This window comes from Cavia porcellus, unplaced genomic scaffold (assembly GCF_034190915.1).
Source record: "Cavia porcellus strain 051 isolate PalLab524CR breed Dunkin Hartley unplaced genomic scaffold, mCavPor4.1 scaffold_31, whole genome shotgun sequence".
In the NCBI taxonomy this organism is placed as follows: Eukaryota; Metazoa; Chordata; class Mammalia; order Rodentia; family Caviidae; genus Cavia; species Cavia porcellus.
In genome coordinates, this window is record NW_026947514.1 from 39,291,568 (window position 1) to 39,308,873 (window position 17,306).

A 17,306-nucleotide genomic window follows, 5' to 3' on the forward strand; every position below is an offset into this window, starting at 1 on the left:
TATTTCTTTCCTTAGAAAAAGGAATGCTTTTTGTCGAGCACGATTGCCTGGAGGAAACATGAATACTAACAGGCTCTTTGCTAGGCACATCACAACCATGATTTTACCAGTATCTTTTTTTAAGCCCTCATGAGGTAGGTACTGTCTCCATTTTCCAGTTGAAGACAATGGAGCATGGACTGCCTAGCAATTTTCTTAAGCCCACACAGTAGCAGAGTTCAGTCTGACCCTGAACTAAAAGACCACACAGTCTATGCCAACTTCACTACATTCAAGCAATTTCATCCCCTCAGTCTTTAATTAGTTTCCATAATTCTACAAGTTTTGGCAAGATGACTGCTAGTCAGTGTCAAATATCTTTTGGTTTACTGGTATACTCTTCTTCATTAAAAGCCACTAGATGCTAAATGGATTCGGCATACTGACTTCTTTAGTTCTTCCATACACATCCTATACGATCATTTGGTGTGAGGCTTTTAGCTTTTCCCAAATAATTAACTTTTCAGAAAATAAAGTATTTTTGCCATTTTGAAATAATCTATCATTTGCTGTTATTTTGGATCAAACAAGAATGGAATGCTCCTTAATTGCTGTTTCATTAAAACTAAGCACAGATGGGGCTGGGAATTTAGCTCAGTGGCATAAGCGCCTGCCTTGCAAGGGTGTGGTTGTGAGTTCGATCCCTGGTACCAGTAAAAAACGAAAAAGACAAAAAAAAAACTAAGCACAGACACCCATGTATTTCCTAGTCTTGTTTCTTTATCAGCAAACAATATGTCTCCATTTGGTTTCATATCATTTAATTCATTCTTTTCCATTCACTTTTTACCATACTAAGTCCTCTCCTGTGAAAAAAACAGCCAGGTTTTGGAGAAACCCAGAATTCAAAGTCCACACTGAAGGTCAGTTACATTAATTTAGTAAGATTAGAGAAATGCTTTCACTTTACCTGATGGTAGATTCTACTTAAATAATGGTTTTCTAAGCAAGAAGAGACTTTAGTTCTCAGATAAGATCTGGAACAGCCATGATATAAACCACAGTGGCTGACCAACAGGTAACAATAATTTATCAAATATTGTGAGGTGTACATACTGAGAAGTCAGAAGTTGTGCTTCAGGCTCACTGTAGCACCTAGCACTGTGGAGAACATCAATATTTGAAATCAATCACTTAACTATCACAGCAGGATGTCAGAGTTAACAGTGCCTGAAGTGCAACACAACACTCTTTCCCTTTGCAAAGATAATGATTCTCTGGCTTTGTGCAGGTTGAATGCTGAGCATGACCCATCCAAAGGCTATGCAAATTCTTCTGCTAAGAAAGGCAGGAACACCACTACCACCCCAATATCCCTCAGGCAGTTATGCAGCATCAGCAAAAGAAATGTGCATCACAGGCAGCCAGTGAAGAAGAGGGAACTGAGAGCAGGTGTTTGGCTTCCTGGTGAATGGTTCATTTAAAAATTCAATAGAGGGAAGCAGGGCCTACAACAACCACCATCGTGATTGGTAGACCAGCACTTCTCAATTCAGTGTAAACTAATGCCCCAAAGAAGGCACAATATGAAGCCGATAACTTAAACCTGCTACATCACTTACTCTCCACATAGTATTGAAAAAACATGCTCTTTGGGAAAATTACTGAAAGAACTACTGATACCCCAAATCCAGGGCTGCTTCCATGTCAGCTCTCCCCATGAGATATTAATCACGAGCTAGATGAAATAGGCAAAAGCAGCTTCGTCACTGAAGAACCAACTAATTATCTTTCATAACTCTTTTGAAAAGCAAATGTGAATGTAAAAGCTCAAGTGAAAAACATGGTAAATGCATTTGTGTCTAGACTTTGCCAAGAAAATAAAAGAGTTTAAGTGCATGAAATCAAAAGATCTTACTAAACTAGAATTTCAAATCAAGGTCTAAAAAAATCAACCTCATATTTTAGTGCATCTTGTCTTTAGGATTTTGTGCTTATACAATCAGCTGAGACTGAACCTTGCTGTATATCCAAGATGTACACGTGTCGTATATGGTGAGTAGCACTCACACAGAAAAATCATGAGGATTAAAAAATGATTTGGGGGGCATCTTTTCCCTTAGTGTGCTGCACATTGCTATAAACTGCATCATAAGCAACTATGAAAAGCAGATCAAGTCCACAAGGATATCTTCACAACACCAGTAGAAAACCTTAAAATGAGTGGCTTAAGGGGGCATAAAGTGAAGCAGAGGTGATTACTGAGTACCACAAAACCAGGAATACAGAAACCTGAACAGCAGGAAAATATGTAGGGGAAAATCTAAGGCTGCCTCTACAATATAGTTTTTTTTTTTTCAAATGTAAATTTTAAAGTGAATGCTGCTATTATGCTCCTGCATAAAGGAAGGCATAACGAGGCTGCTCCACTTCCCTTTAAACACAAGGCATAAAGAGAGTAAGGGATGTGAAAAGCCAGTTCTTTGTGCTGCTGCTTAATCAATCGCTCTCAGTTCTACTCAGTGGCATAGCCACCCCGCAAAGACCACTCGGCAGTTAATGGATATGATGTTGGAAAAGCACTTTGAGGTCTCCCAAAGAAAGGTGGAGTAAACACCCAAAGGAGCATGGCTTTATTACTCAGTCCCAACAACTGAGTGGTAGTGTATACGAAGTATCCATGACCTGAAAAGAAATACAGTAATTTATTTTGCAAATTCTGACTTTTTCATACAAAATTATTTCTTTCAAAGGTTGAACCTTGTAGTCACAGTAGAGTTATCTGGTGCTCTACTCTGGTTTTGTCAGGATAACCATTACATGCTGAAAGGAATAAATATGTTCTTCAAGTGTTACATCCTACGCTTACAATCTGTCAAAATGTAGAGCTGAGGAGGAGTTATGTGTTTTTGACGGTATACATCCATCACTAGCTATCACTCTTCACACAGACAGGAAAAAGTCAACAATGAAACATAAAAAAGCTAAAAATAAGCCACTGAGCAATTGCTCAGAAAAGCTGCTTGTTGGACATAAGGTTAAATGTATTTTTTTATTACTGCCAATTTAAAGTAATTGATATTAAGAACTAAAATGTAGGAATAAAAAAATAAACATGCACTGCATAAATATGTAAAAGTCAGTCGTAAGTAAAATTCCATGCTCATAACCATATCTGATCACTTTTCTGACTAGCACGTGCCTAGAATGTAAGTAACAACTAATATATGTTGTTGTAGATGCCATGATAAATACCAGATATAGAAACTTCAAATGCTAAAAAAAGTCATTTCATATAAGCTGAAAATATCTCTTCATTCACAGATGCTCAGATGCTCATCTTCAAGAGTCAATCAAATCTTTTAAAAAGAAAAGACCCACTGTGTGCAATTTCATATGCTCTCATGGCAGAAAATGCTGCATAAAAATGAGCATGTTTTACACGCAGGAATGTCTTCAAAGTATATGTATGAGCACTGATTACAGAAAAAGTATAATCCAAAAAACACCAGATTCAGAAAAACGTATTTTTTGGTTCTTTTCTCAATCCTTAGGAATTTACTAGATGGGAAAGATGGCATAAAAGCCTAAAATTACACGTTTGAAATCTTACATGTGAAAATGGAGATAAACTTTACAACAGTAGTTTTTCAGGGTTTTCCAGCTGAAAAATGATTAATATAACCAAGTCTCATAGAAACCATAATATACAAGTGAGATAAAAGAGGTACATGATTAATACAAATTTATTTTATAAGCACAACTTAGAACATTTATTTTTTAGGTAAACAGGTTTTTGCTAAAGAGAGAAATATGAAATAAGATTACAGTTGCATTTTTCCATGAGCCTTAGCATCTGATTCATTTTTGTACTTTGTAATTTTTTTGTACTGAGAAAATTCCAACATACACCTAAGTGATTGCAAATAGTAACATTTAACAGCTCCCTTGAAATCTCAGGTTATTTTCCAAGAAACAGAGAACAGTAAGAGAAGCTTCATCCCATCATGTGAATCCAAACTCAATAATACATTAGTACAAATTTACTCTTCATCAGTGGGCTCCATGATGGCAATATTTTCCATACTGTACACTTAGCTGAGTGTTTTATTATAATACTTAAATCTAGATCCAACTGTTCAGAAACCTAGACTCCCACTCAGAATGTCTTAGGGTTAGTAAAATCTCTATTTGAAAACCTAAAAAGCTTTCTGGGATGCACTGACTTGGTGTCAACAGCCAGAAATACAGGAGACCAATGCACACATAACATATGAACACCAGGTGACCAATCTAGGACTCCAGTAATGTGTGCCACCTGCACACTTGCTGTCCTTTGATTTCCTTCATTTCTTCCCAGTGATCTCGCTCCTCCTCTCCACTGCTGTTCTTCCCCAAAGCAATCCAGCCAATCATTTCTTTACACTTCATAGTACGTCTGCTATAAATGGAAATCATCAGGGTGACATCAGAGAGCTGGAAGAGGGCCACCTGGAAAACAAAAGTCTCCTTGTACATGGGATTGGGCTGACCACGTCGAAGGGATGTCTTGCAACGGTACATCTCTTGACCCACAGAATCGAGGAGGAAGAGTTTTCCATATGTATCTATGGCAAGAGCAAAACAAGGAAGGAGGTTAGAAAACATCAGTGCTTTCTGTTTGCTAGTTTAGTTGTAATATTTACATGAGATGCAAATTTCTCTTTTCAACATATTGAGTGGTTTCCTTAGGCCTATCTTTGCTGTTGGGCAAGCACGCTTTTCATGAATTATTAAAGAAACCATTATTACCTTGAATATCTAAAGTTTCTAGGAATGCACACTCTGACACATTGCTGATGGTCATCAGAACCTCTATTTGCATGGGGTATTTATGCACATGTGCAGTTGTATGTGAAATGGTGTCTGTGAACATAGACATACCTCCATCCACAGTTCATGTGTAGGGCAAGATAGGCACAGAATATTCATTCTATCTATCTGTCTATCTATCTATCTATCTATCTATCTATCTATCTATCTGTATGTCTGTCTATCCTTTTCACAGCCAAATGTTTATGTCTAAATTAGACTCTCTTTGGACCCTCCACATATACTTGGACCGTCTCACTCACTCCAGCCCACCTGATTTCCGTCTCTTTCCCTTCTGGGTGGGTGATTACTACATCTTTGCATCTCCACAGATACTCACTGTCAATGACCTCTATTAATTAAATGCATTCTGATATCCGTCCATGACTTCTATTAATTAAGTGCAGTTAGGATGCCACCATTTGTGGAAGATCTTCCTGACCTTTCTCCTACCAGCTATGGTCCATGTAACCCTCCAATTGCCTTCAACCAAATTCATTTCAAAACTATCTTGGCACTTACCATCTTTTCCATCAGAGCTTGCCCCATTTAACTGCAAGGACTGGCAGTTCCCAGTGGTAAACAGAGGGACTGTCTTGCTCATCACTGAACATCTATGACTGGCCTACTGACTAAAGTGTTAGACCTTCAACAAATATTTTGTACTGAATATTCCTAATTAATCAGGAAGCTCAACCTTCTTTATTCTTTGGTCTTCAAGATTTCAAACTCACAAAACAAAGCTAAACTTAATTTATAATCCTTGCACAAGAACACTACAAAATAGTGATGAATGTCATGTTTTTAGTTATTAATATAAAGTAAAAAATATTCACAGTTAATAGAAAGGAAAGAAAATATCCAAATTTGGAAAATATAGTGAACTTTCACTAAAATTCCTGAGTGGATCTTTACAAAGAAAACTATCTCCCCAATTATATTTTATTTTTAAAAAGATGTAATGTAATTAAAAATGTTTTTCTGAACTACAACTTTTACTCCTAACTGAAGTGTATTCCATTCTTTAAAAAAAAAAAAAAATGTTTGGGTGTTTCCTGAATTCATTCTGTTCAATGCAAGCAGCAAGTGATTAGCATTTACAGATCACTTCTCCATCTAACAATCAGTAAGAGTTCTTAAAATGTAAATCCAGGTCTCTGTAATTTACCTTTCCCTCCAAGAGCACTGTAAGGTAGGAAACAAATTACAACCTGCAGTTTTCTTTGTATGTTGATCTTTTTCTATTCCAGTTTGATGCATTATTTTATGCACTTATCTGCTGAGAAACACAAGGTGTGAAATTGCACTTCAGGTGTGAAAACACGTCTCTGTCTCAGAAACAAGGCTCTGTTCTTCAAACTCTTCTATGAACAAAGCTGTCAGAAAACCAACAACGGGGAATTGAATTTGTGCTTTCGGGGTTGTACAGCTTCATGATTTCCAAAGGAAAATTTTAATCTAAACACCAGACTGCTCCAGCAAGTCTGCTGCTAGTCTTAGCAATAGGAATTGAGCTAATCTTGCAAACAAAGCAATGCTCATTTCACAAAGAGTATTTTCAGGTTTTCTCCTGTGGCAAAAATTTTTTTTTTTTTTAAATTACGAGTTAAGCCACTTACTGCCAAACAACCATCACCAAGTTTGGATTTTATATGTATAAAACAAAATAATTTTGTAAGCAATCCAGTCAGACACTTGATCAAAAAAAGGGAAATATAACTAATTATTCTACTTTGAAAAGGAAAGTTTTCAATACCACAATAATGTATTTATTAACATCCAGGACAAAGTCAATGCCTGTGAAATCCTGCTAGTGTGGTATAGTAACAGTGCATGACAGGGTCTTTTGGGATTCAGTGACTTACTCCAAAGAGCACCCATTCGAATGGATAATGAAAGAGTTCAATTAAATGAATTTCTAATTTAAATAAGCTTTGTCTTAATTATTTAGAAATTGATAACAGTGGCTATAAAGCAATATGGAATAATATTTCATCTTCTGTTAATGATTCAGAAAGTTTTTACAGTATCTTTAGTAACTCAGACCATTATCAAAAGGCCAAATGGGTCATAATTCCTTAATAGTCCTGTCAACTGCATTATTGGTCACTTATCTCATAATAAAGGAAGATGTCACATGTACCAAAACATTCACAGTAGTATATAATTCCCAATTTATCATGTCATAAAAAGATGTTATTTGGAATTCAGAAGGCAATTTTGAGAAAGAACATGGTACTCTATGGTTAGAAACAAAGGACACACAAAATGCTCACTCATGCACAGCACAATGTTTTACCAACTGTATTACAGACTCAGTCTCTAGAGTTAGGGTACAATACATTCTGAGTTTCTGGGCAGTTGGGCATTTAACATTTCTAGCCCTTTTAATTTATTGATAAGTCACAAAACATTCTAAGCATATATAAGAGAATAATGAACAATGTCATACATACCAATCTGTGTAGTTGAGTATTGTTTGTCATACTTTCTACTAACCTTTAATTTTCTTCACTTGATTTTCAAGAAATAAACATAACTGAAGACCCTTGTGTATACTTCCTGAACATGTTCAAATTGTCTTAGATTTGAAGTTCACTTTCATTTCTCTTTTTAGATCTTTACCGCATTTGTAGACGTATATAAACCCAGCAAAAATATATCAGCACTATTTTGTACATTAAAATATTCAACATTGTATGTCTTCTTGAAGTTTGCTGGTTTTCATTCAGCATTAAATTTTTTAGTATTGCCTTTATGTATGTAAACGTGTGGTCCATTTATCTGCCATTCCAATGTATTAGTAAATTACAACATTCTCAGTCATTCTCTTAATTGCTGGACATTTGTTCATAGTAACCAAGAACTGAAGAGACTCTAGTGAATATTTTTCTTTATTTGAATTATACTGATGCTCAAATTTTCTCCATGATATACATGAGTGGATTTTAGGCACTTCACAAAATCTGTGCACTAGATGCAAAATCATTGCTAACTGTATTTATTGATAATATCTTTTCCATGCCTGTTTATCAGGTTTATCAAAGCCTTTATTTTCAGTGGATACTTTTTTCTACAGTTAAAAAACCCTATTCAAGCTCAGTGGTCTCTCATATTTTCTTCTATGCATCATAAGAATTCCTTTTTACATTTGATCTTTAATCTAGCTGGAATGACCTTTCCATGTATTGTGAGATAAATATCTAATTACTATATGGAAAGCACTGTTCCTTATCTCCCTGTTGAGGAGGTAATGTCTTTCAGATACCAAGCATTCAGGTTTGAATATTTTTCTTTAAACCTGATAATACTTATTATCATCATTTTATAATATATCTTAGCATAATAATCCCTATGTGAATTTTAGAATTAGTTTGTGAAGTTCTGTAAAAAACAAACCAAAATATTAAAAACCACTACTGGAAATTTTATCAGGATTGTATTGGATATATGGATTAATTTGGGAAAAGTTATTGTTCTCACAATATGGAAAGTTTTCATCAATGAACATGGTATAACTATTAACTCAGTTTCATTTTGTTTTTCAAAAGGTTTTTTCCTTGTTTCCTAAAATTCATTTACTTCTTTTTTATTAATAATACCTTTTGGTATCTTAGATATAGAAATGGTCTGAAACTCTATTTTCTAATTCCTTTGAGTACAGTAGAATACAAATGGTTTTCTATAAGATTAGCCTAAATTTACATTTTTTTCTTATATTTTTAATGAAGATAGATTTTCAATGCTCGCTTCAGATTCTTTCTGGGTTCCAAGGAGGCTCTTTCTCAGCTACTCAGCACTCAGCCATCTTCCTGCAAGTCCAGATAATGATAGTTTCATTTTCTCAAGCTTTAGTTTTTTTAATTTCTTTTTTTATTCCACTGAATTATCCACTATCAAAGATAATTCCCTTTTGTTGCACATATCAGTTAATATTCAATACCAGTCCCGCCTTTGTAAGCTCTTTCCTATATGAAGGGCATAAAGCCTTAAGGTATGCTCTCATTATATCTTGACGGTATGCTTTTAGTTAGACTCCACTAACAAAAGCTACCTGTGTACCGTAGGGAAGTCAGAGGAAAGGGAAGCCATGATGAATGCCCATGAACCAGCTGCAGGCATGTGCAGGTATCTGTAGATGACAGTGAAAGAATCACTTCCGTAGTATCAAAAATCCTTGAGAATAACCCTTCTCTCTGCACACACTTCAGATCTTAAGGGCATCTTCCCTACGATGCCTGTGCTTCTGGATTTCCAGAAAGCAGTCTTCCCAATCTTTATTCCCTGAGTTTCCAAGCTTTGAACCTATTCTAAACAACTTTTGACACAGGATACCTATAATATTTTCTATTTTCCTAACAAAAATCTAATACAGTAGCTTTCAACCTCAGTTGGAATGCTGCCCTCATAAAAAAAGGGAAAAAAGGAGAAGAAGAAAACAGAAACCTAAGCAGGAGACACGCCTAAAAGTTGTGTGCCAGATAAAAAAGAAACTAATATCAGAGGACTGAACAGAAATCTGTAATCGTTATCTTGGGATGGTAAAACTGCCATCTGCTATAACTTGGAAGGAAGAACATATGCCTAATGAGTTTGTTGCTGTAGGGAAATAGATTTTAAAAGGAGAATTTGGAATTGTATATTCAGTGTTACTGGTTTCTCTTTGGGTAAGAAAGGGAGAGGTAAACTTGGAAAGAATTGATTGGAAAAAAAAAAGAATAGACCAATATGCAAAGAAAAAGAGAAAATTCAGATTTTTTTTTTACTTGAAAAGATAATTGCTTCCAGATTTTAAGTAAGAGATGAATTCTAAAAGTCTCTGAGTAGCAAACACCTACTAGACTTCCTTAAATAAATATGTGACTGTTAATTCAGGTCAAATTCTAATTAAGGGTGTAGCCTTCTCTGCAGATTTGAGTTCCATTGGGCCACTGAGCTGAGCTCTGAACCACGGAATGTGACAGGTAGTATCACCTTGTATTCAACCATTCCTACCTAAGCAAGAAATATCCCAAGATATCTTTTGTCCTTTGAGGGTAACAATAGAGGTCACGTTTTGAATGCAATATTTTTGGCTCATTAAATGGCAAAAAATCTGTCTGCTTTACTCTGAACTCAGAGGAAAGTCACGCAAATGTCACAAAATCAGGTTGAAAAGCATTTTTGCTGAATTAAGCCAATAAGAATGCAGGGTTTACATATCAAAGCATTACAGCAGAGTATACATTAGCCCAGCCTTTATTATATATCTGCTAAAAACTGTTTTTACCATTAATAAATAGTGAAATTTTATCTAAAGCTTCTGTTTGCATATATGTTTTCTCATAAATCAGTTAATATGTGAGTTAAACTACCAGATTTTCCTAATATTAAATCATTCTTGCATTCATAAGCTAAGATTGGTTGGTAATTAGTGGCTTTTTTTCTTATGTATTATGAAACTCAGAGTCCGGTATGAATGAAGTACACCAAGGTGTGTAAAGGACGATGAAGAAAGGGGAAAGGGAGAGCTCAGATAGGAGAGAAGTAGTAGTGTAGTCTTACATCTATTTTTACATAGCAGTTTTTGTACCATTATACTTACTATGAATATTGACATGTTATTTATATTTATTGTTTTGATTTATGCTACGTATTTTTCATTTTGTATGCGTTTAAAGTATTCTATTTTCTATTGGATTTTTTTCTCTCTTGGTTTATAAATTAGATTAAACTGTTAGCATGTATACTTGATTTAATACCAAATTAATCAACATATCTTTTATAACCTTTCATTTTTAATAGTCTTTATTTTTAGAGCAGTTTTAGGTTTATGAAAAAATCAAGAAAAAAATACAAAGATCCTCCTACAGTGCTTCCTCCAACATGTACACTCTCTTCAGGTTTATAATTTTGATCTTTTTTTCTTGCAGCATTGCACCAGTATAAATAAGCATTTCACCAATTCTTGTATTTACTACCTGGTTTTATAGTATTTACTGATATTCTCTAATATATTTGCCCATTTAAAAACTATTGAAATATATATATATATATATATCACAAAATTTGCCATTTTAATCATTTCAAGTGTACAGTTCAGTGGTATTAAAGACACTTGTACTGTGTGATCATCACCATCAACTATCTTCTGAATTCTTTTCATCTTGTAAAAACTAGAATACTGCAAGCTTCAAATGCCACCTATTTTCCTCTCTTCTCATTCTATATGTCTGGCAACCATCATTCTATATGTCCCTGTGATGTTTACTACTGTAAGTACCTTATACAAATGGGTATGTCAGAATTTCTTTGCTTTCTAGAGCTAATAGTATTCATTATGAATATATAATACATTTTATTTATCCATCAATGAACATTTCGATTGCTTCATGTTTTAACTATCTGAGTAATAGTGCTATGAAAATGATTGCATAAATATATTCTCCAGATCCTGCTTTCAATTCCTTTGGGTACACAGCCACAAATAGAATGGTTCACTCATATGATAATTCTGTCTTTTAAAAAGAACCTCCATAAGGTTTTTTTTTTTTTTTGGTCTTTTTCATTTTTATCGGTACCAGGGATCGAACTCACGGCTGCCTGCTTGCAAGGCAGGCGCTTATGCCGCTGAGCTAAACCCCCAGCCCCCTCCATAAGGTTTTTATAGCAACAATATCACTCTTCATTTCCACTGCAATATGCGGGGCTTCAATTTTTTAATTTCTCCACACAGTAATATTGGTAATTTGGGGAGGTTTTCTTCTTGAAAGTCACCATCCCAATGAACGTGAGGTGATATTTTATTGAAACTTTGATTTTCATTCTCCTGAGAACTCGTGGTGTTGAGCATATTTGAACATCCCTGATGTTCATTTGTTTATCTTCTTTGGAGAAATGTATCTTCAAATTCTTTGCCCATTTTAAAATCAGATAGTTTCATTTTCTGTGACTAAGTTTTAGGAGTTCTCCACATATTCTGGATATTAATCTATCCTCAGAAATACGATTTGTAACATTTCCCCATTTTATGGGTTGCTTAGTTGCTCTGCTCTCTTCCAATACACAAAGTCTTTTGTACAAAGTCGAATTTGTCTTATTTTACTGGATGGCAGGCCATTGGTGTCAATTCTAAAAGTAGTTACCAACTCCAATGTGAAGATTTTGCTGTATATTTTCTTCAAAAGTTGTTCTATTTTAAACCTTACATTTAGGCATTTGATCCATTTTAAGAGATTTTTAAGCACAATGTTAGCTATGGGCCAACTGCATTTTATTTTATTTTATTTTATTTTATTTTATTTTATTTTATTTTATTTTATTTTATTTTTGGTTGTTATGCTGACATCCAGGTTTCCTAATAGCACTTAAAAAAAATAAAACCATCCCTTCACCCAATGATTTGTCTTGGCATCCTTGTAAAAACTCACTGAACCACACGTGGCCGTCTCCATCCTCCTCCTGAGCAAATAAGCCCATTAGAACTCTGCTTTTCACCTTCTGTCCCCGTTCTTCATGTTATATCTGCCTAGAATTTCACTTCTACTTTGTATTGCTCCCAACGTTAGTCATTTTTACTACAGTTCCTAATTTTGTTTAATACAAATCATGCAAGCTTCTGTTTCCATGTTTACCAATTTTTTTGTTCATTCTTCCTTTTATGTATCTCATTACTTCTTAATTTCAATTTCTTCCATGCTGGCACATGTTAAATAATGCTCCTTCAGTGACTCAAACTTAGTAGAAATATCTTTGTTTTTCCTATACTGACTAACAAAGTGCTGAGTGTGTGCCTCTCACGAGTTTGGTATCACTGTTCCACTGTCCTATCACTCTTCATGGCCATTTCTGTATCTTACTTAGAAAAACACATACCTAAATTCTTTTCACATTTTAAAATTTAGTTACTTACTCTCTAAAACTGAGTTTTAGTGTTTATTGTAGATATTAATCCCTTTTTGAAAATAGGATTTGCATACTTTCCACACTTTATGGGGTTTCCTAGTTACTCTTCTGTCTTTTGAAACACAAAGATACTGTGCATTACCTTGTGGAGACCCTCCCCTACCTGCTCTTGTTCTCTGTAGATAACTATATTTCAGTTGATTGTGGTCCTGGGGGTTGAACCCAAGGCCTTCACACTGAGCTACATCTCCAGCCTTTTTAAAATTCTGAGATAAGGTCTCACTAAGTTGTTCAGAAGGGCTTGAATTTATGCTACCTCAGCTTCTGAAAGCATTCAGAATATAGGTATATGCCACCATACCCAGCTGAAAATATCTTCACTCAGAGTCACTTTTCATGGTACACATCTATAATCCCAGCTACTTGGGAGGCTAAAGCAGGAAAACTGCAAGTTCAAGGCCAGCCTGGGCCATATAGTAAGACCTTGTTGAAAAGTAAAAAATAAAAAGAGCCAGGTATATAGCCCAGTGGTACAGTACTCCTGGGTTGAATCCCTAGTAACATACACACTTGTACACATGCAAGCATATGCACATATTTTAATCTTTGTTCAGACATAATTCAAACACTGTGGTAATTGCATTTTTTCCTATTGCTTTTAAGATTTCCTATCTAATTTTGATTTCATTGGGATAATTAAATGATGCTATAAGAAAGAAATAGCACATATGCACTCAATAAATTAGTGCTAAATCTAAACCTCTGTATGAACTGGACATAATTAGAAGCACACAAGGGCTTCTAATACATTGTACTTAACTGGAAATTGGACCATAATTATAGAAAAAGGTTGTGTACTCTGTGTGTGTTCATTTTTGTTAAGTACTTTTTCTTTGCACTACATTTGTAGAAACCATCCTTAGCATCCCACTTACGGTGAATAGGAGGCAGCTCCATTTGATTTTTTAGTTTTCTTTCTTTAGACCCTGCTGTTGTGATTGCCTAACAAGGTTAATAACTGATGCTGTTAAGTATTATCATTTGAGATTTAATTATCACGTGCAGCTAATCGTGCACACGCTGAGAACCAGAGGAACTCGTTGTTTTTAACTGAAGGGGACATCTTAATGATAGCTTTTGACAAGGTCCCTTATAAGTGTATATATATACACAGCTCAGGGACACAGGAGAAGGAAGCATAACAAAGAAAGAGATGGAGAAGGAGAACCTGCCACAGCTAACTTTTTAAACATAGCACATGTGCCCTTACTATTCCCTTGTCAACCCCACTTAATAGAGAAGGAAATTAAGTTCGGAGTGGTTAACTCAAATGTCAAAATACCACCGTAACTGGGTGGCAGGCCTGGGATAAGAACAGAACAATGCTGATAATTGTGGTTGGCTTTCTCGTGAAGCCAAATCCAGAAGTTAGGAACATTTTCTAACTCTTATGGATAATCTTTTCAAAAGCATTTGCAGATGGACATCAGCATGTCAGATGTCTGCCAGAAACCACAAATCACACTCCTTTATCCCAGCCCATCAGCCGTGTGCAGACCTAGAGGGCACCCTTTGCCACTGGCAGATTTGGAAAGTAGCCTGTTCCCTCTTGACAGCAATAATAGTGATTCTGGACACTGACCGTGCATGCTAAGGGAGATATACCTTGAAAATGATTACAATAGTGTTTGGCAAATTGTTATTTGATTTGAGCTAAGATTACTTCATGATGTTGCCTCATTTAAATATGAATTATGAATAGGCTAGTGCCAGTAATTTTTAAATTGTCTTTAACTTCCCTACTTCACTTATGTGACTGAAAAAAATGTATCATTTTATAACATGTTATAATGACCAAAAGATGACTGAGTGATTGATTGACAGATCTACTATCTACATTAGATAAGTAGAGAAAAAGCTTAAAATTGGAGTAGAAAACATGACCCACACACACTTTTGTTTGAGATAGATGTGGTTTAAAGAGGATGTGACAGGAGATGCCCTCAGTGTCAGTTACTTGTTACTCTTTTATCCTATTCAAGGAAAAGTCAGATCTATATATTAGATCTTAAAGTGTCACACCAATGTAAAAAAAAAAAAAAACCCTATACTGTCAGTCACAAAAGCCTCTGAGCTCACTGGCCACAATGCTGCCAAGACAGGGAACATTTCCCTCTCTCCAAAACATTGCCTCACATCCCTCCAAAGTACTTCTTGGCACAGATACCATTTTGGAGGCAACTACTCCTCTGCTTTTTTCTGCTATAGATTATCTTTGCCTGTTTTAAATTCTACATCAAAGGAATTGTGAAGTGGGCCCTCAGTTAGGTTTTGAGATTCTTCCATGTTGCTGAATGCCTAAATTCATTTTGTTTTTATTGCTGAATAGTATTCCTTTATATAAATACATAATTTTCCAGTGGACACTCTTTTGTTTTTTGCCACTATGAATAAAGATGCTATAAATATTCTTGTACAAGAAGTGTTTTTGACTTATGGGTCAGTGCCTAAGAATGGAACTTCTAGATTCTCAGTGCATGTTTTATTATTGTACAAGAAAGTACCTAATCTTTTCCCCAAAGTGGTTGTTCCATTTTTTACTCACACCAAAAATGTATTCTTCACATCCTCAACAGCCTTTTTAACTTCAGCCAGTCTGTGAGGAGACTAGACAGAGGGTGTAGTAGAGAGATGGTTGGTGCTAGTGGAAACTTCGCCATAGGCCCCATCAGCTTCTCCCTATTAGAGTAAAACCCACACCACCCAACTGTTTTTCCTAAGCATTTCACCTCAGGGGTGGCTAGGAGTGGGAGTCACATCTTAGTGGTTTGTTTTTTCTAAGACACTAAGAAGGTAAGAACTTCATCTAGTGTTTGTCTAACACCTCTAACTTACTTAGGGAGAAAATCTTAAAATACTAAAACAATCATCTGGGTCAAGTAGGCAAGTTCAAAGTTATCATTTCTTTCAGGAAACAGTCTTAGGCAAAAGACTGTCAACCTTAAACCTCAGCCTTTGTCTCTGTTTCTAGCAAGGTGCAAAACTGTAACGCTAGACAGTGGATGTTTCCAGTAGACAGGTTCAACGTATTTTCCTTTGCACATTTCCTTCCTGAGCACCATTCTTTCCATGATCATAACCCTAGTAATGTACCTGCTCTATTCTTAAGCTGAGAATCTGAAACAGTGGTGACCCTTGCTCACATTGCTCAGATGCCTGTCCCTTCTTGGCAGCCCTGGGCTGAGCTCTGACACGGAACTCTGCTGCACTCCCCCACCTCCCTGGGGAGCAGCACATTTGGCATTGCTTCCGCCACTATTCCCCACGCACAGATCCATTCATCTCCTGGCTCTCTTTTATCCCGCCCCCCCTTCTTTCAGCTCTGCTCATTTACCTCATAAAACTCTTATTCTCTTCCATATGGGAGCTAAAAATGTATCCTGAGCTTGCCTGATAACTGTCAAAGCAGTTCTAGTGTGATAATGAGGCAAGCCATAATGAAAAACCGATGCCACCACAACTATGACTCCTGAACGTACCAAGAGGTCCCTTTGAGAAGCACCACAAAGAAACTTTCTACTTTCTCATACCCTCCTAATTAAACTGGCTTTTCCTCAAGTACCAGCATTTTGAACACACAAAAAAACTTTTGTCTGCAGTACTGGATTTCTGTTTTAATTAGTATCTACACAACAGCATTGTTTTCTAATACTTCAGTTGCAAAGATACAGTGTGTCGATTATATTGTAGGTTACATTGCAACACTCTGTCTATGACAAATCATGTACTAAATGCCACACTGACTTAAACTTCTGGAATCAAATCAACTTCTAAATTAGAACTTGCCTTTTTCTCCTGCACAATTTTGAATATTTGTTACAAGAATTTTCTTTTGTATAGAAATTTGGGAAGGTACAGTAGTACTGCCCTCAGAGTCACAGTTTTAGTTGTAATATCCCTTCCTATAAAGCGTATATTCTTAAGGCCCTCCCCTCATTTTACAGATGAGGAAACAGATTCAGAGCAGTTTACTAACTCACAGTTTAGTAACTAAGGAGCCTAAATTTACATTTTAGTTTATCAGCCTCTGCTTGATTCAGTGCCCTGTATTGGCTGCTACTACCCAGAACACAAAGTAGTGCTTTACATCTTGGCCTGAATAGATCATGTCTGTGTGAATACCATCTTCATTAGGCACTTTAGCTCCACCACTGCTAGGCATTTTATCTCCTAAAAAATTGTTTAGACCTTACCATACTCCAGAAGGATAGGAAAAAAGATTGGCAAAAGCTCAAAAAGAGTAGTAAATGCTGATCTTTAGTAAATTCAGAGCTATTGTGGAAAACAAAGCTATATGTAGCTAAGAGATTTTAGCTGTGCAATTAATAATCAGCATCTATTATGCATTCTAAATAGCTCTCACCTGGCTCTGAGTGTTGACACAAAATGTGGGTCATGCATCTGGTCATTGCTGCCACTCAAAGGTTTTCTCTCCTAATTTGCTCTAATGGCTTTAATACACCTCAACTAACAAGATACCCACTTATAACAGATGCTTTATGTTTTGTAGTCTGAAGCACTGTGAAGAGCAA

At 35.8% G+C, this 17,306-nt stretch overlaps 1 protein-coding gene across 1 annotated transcript in view; it reads right to left on the minus strand.

Moving 5' to 3' along the window:
• Nucleotides 1-2,597: 2,597 nt before the first annotated feature.
• The window catches only part of Syt16 (synaptotagmin 16), a 31,481-nt gene continuing 16,772 nt past the window's right edge, over nucleotides 2,598-17,306 (minus strand). The window contains 1 exon segment of the mRNA XM_003472302.5: nucleotides 2,598-4,586. Coding sequence (XP_003472350.2) covers nucleotides 4,273-4,586 — 314 coding nt within the window. The 3' untranslated portion in view covers nucleotides 2,598-4,272.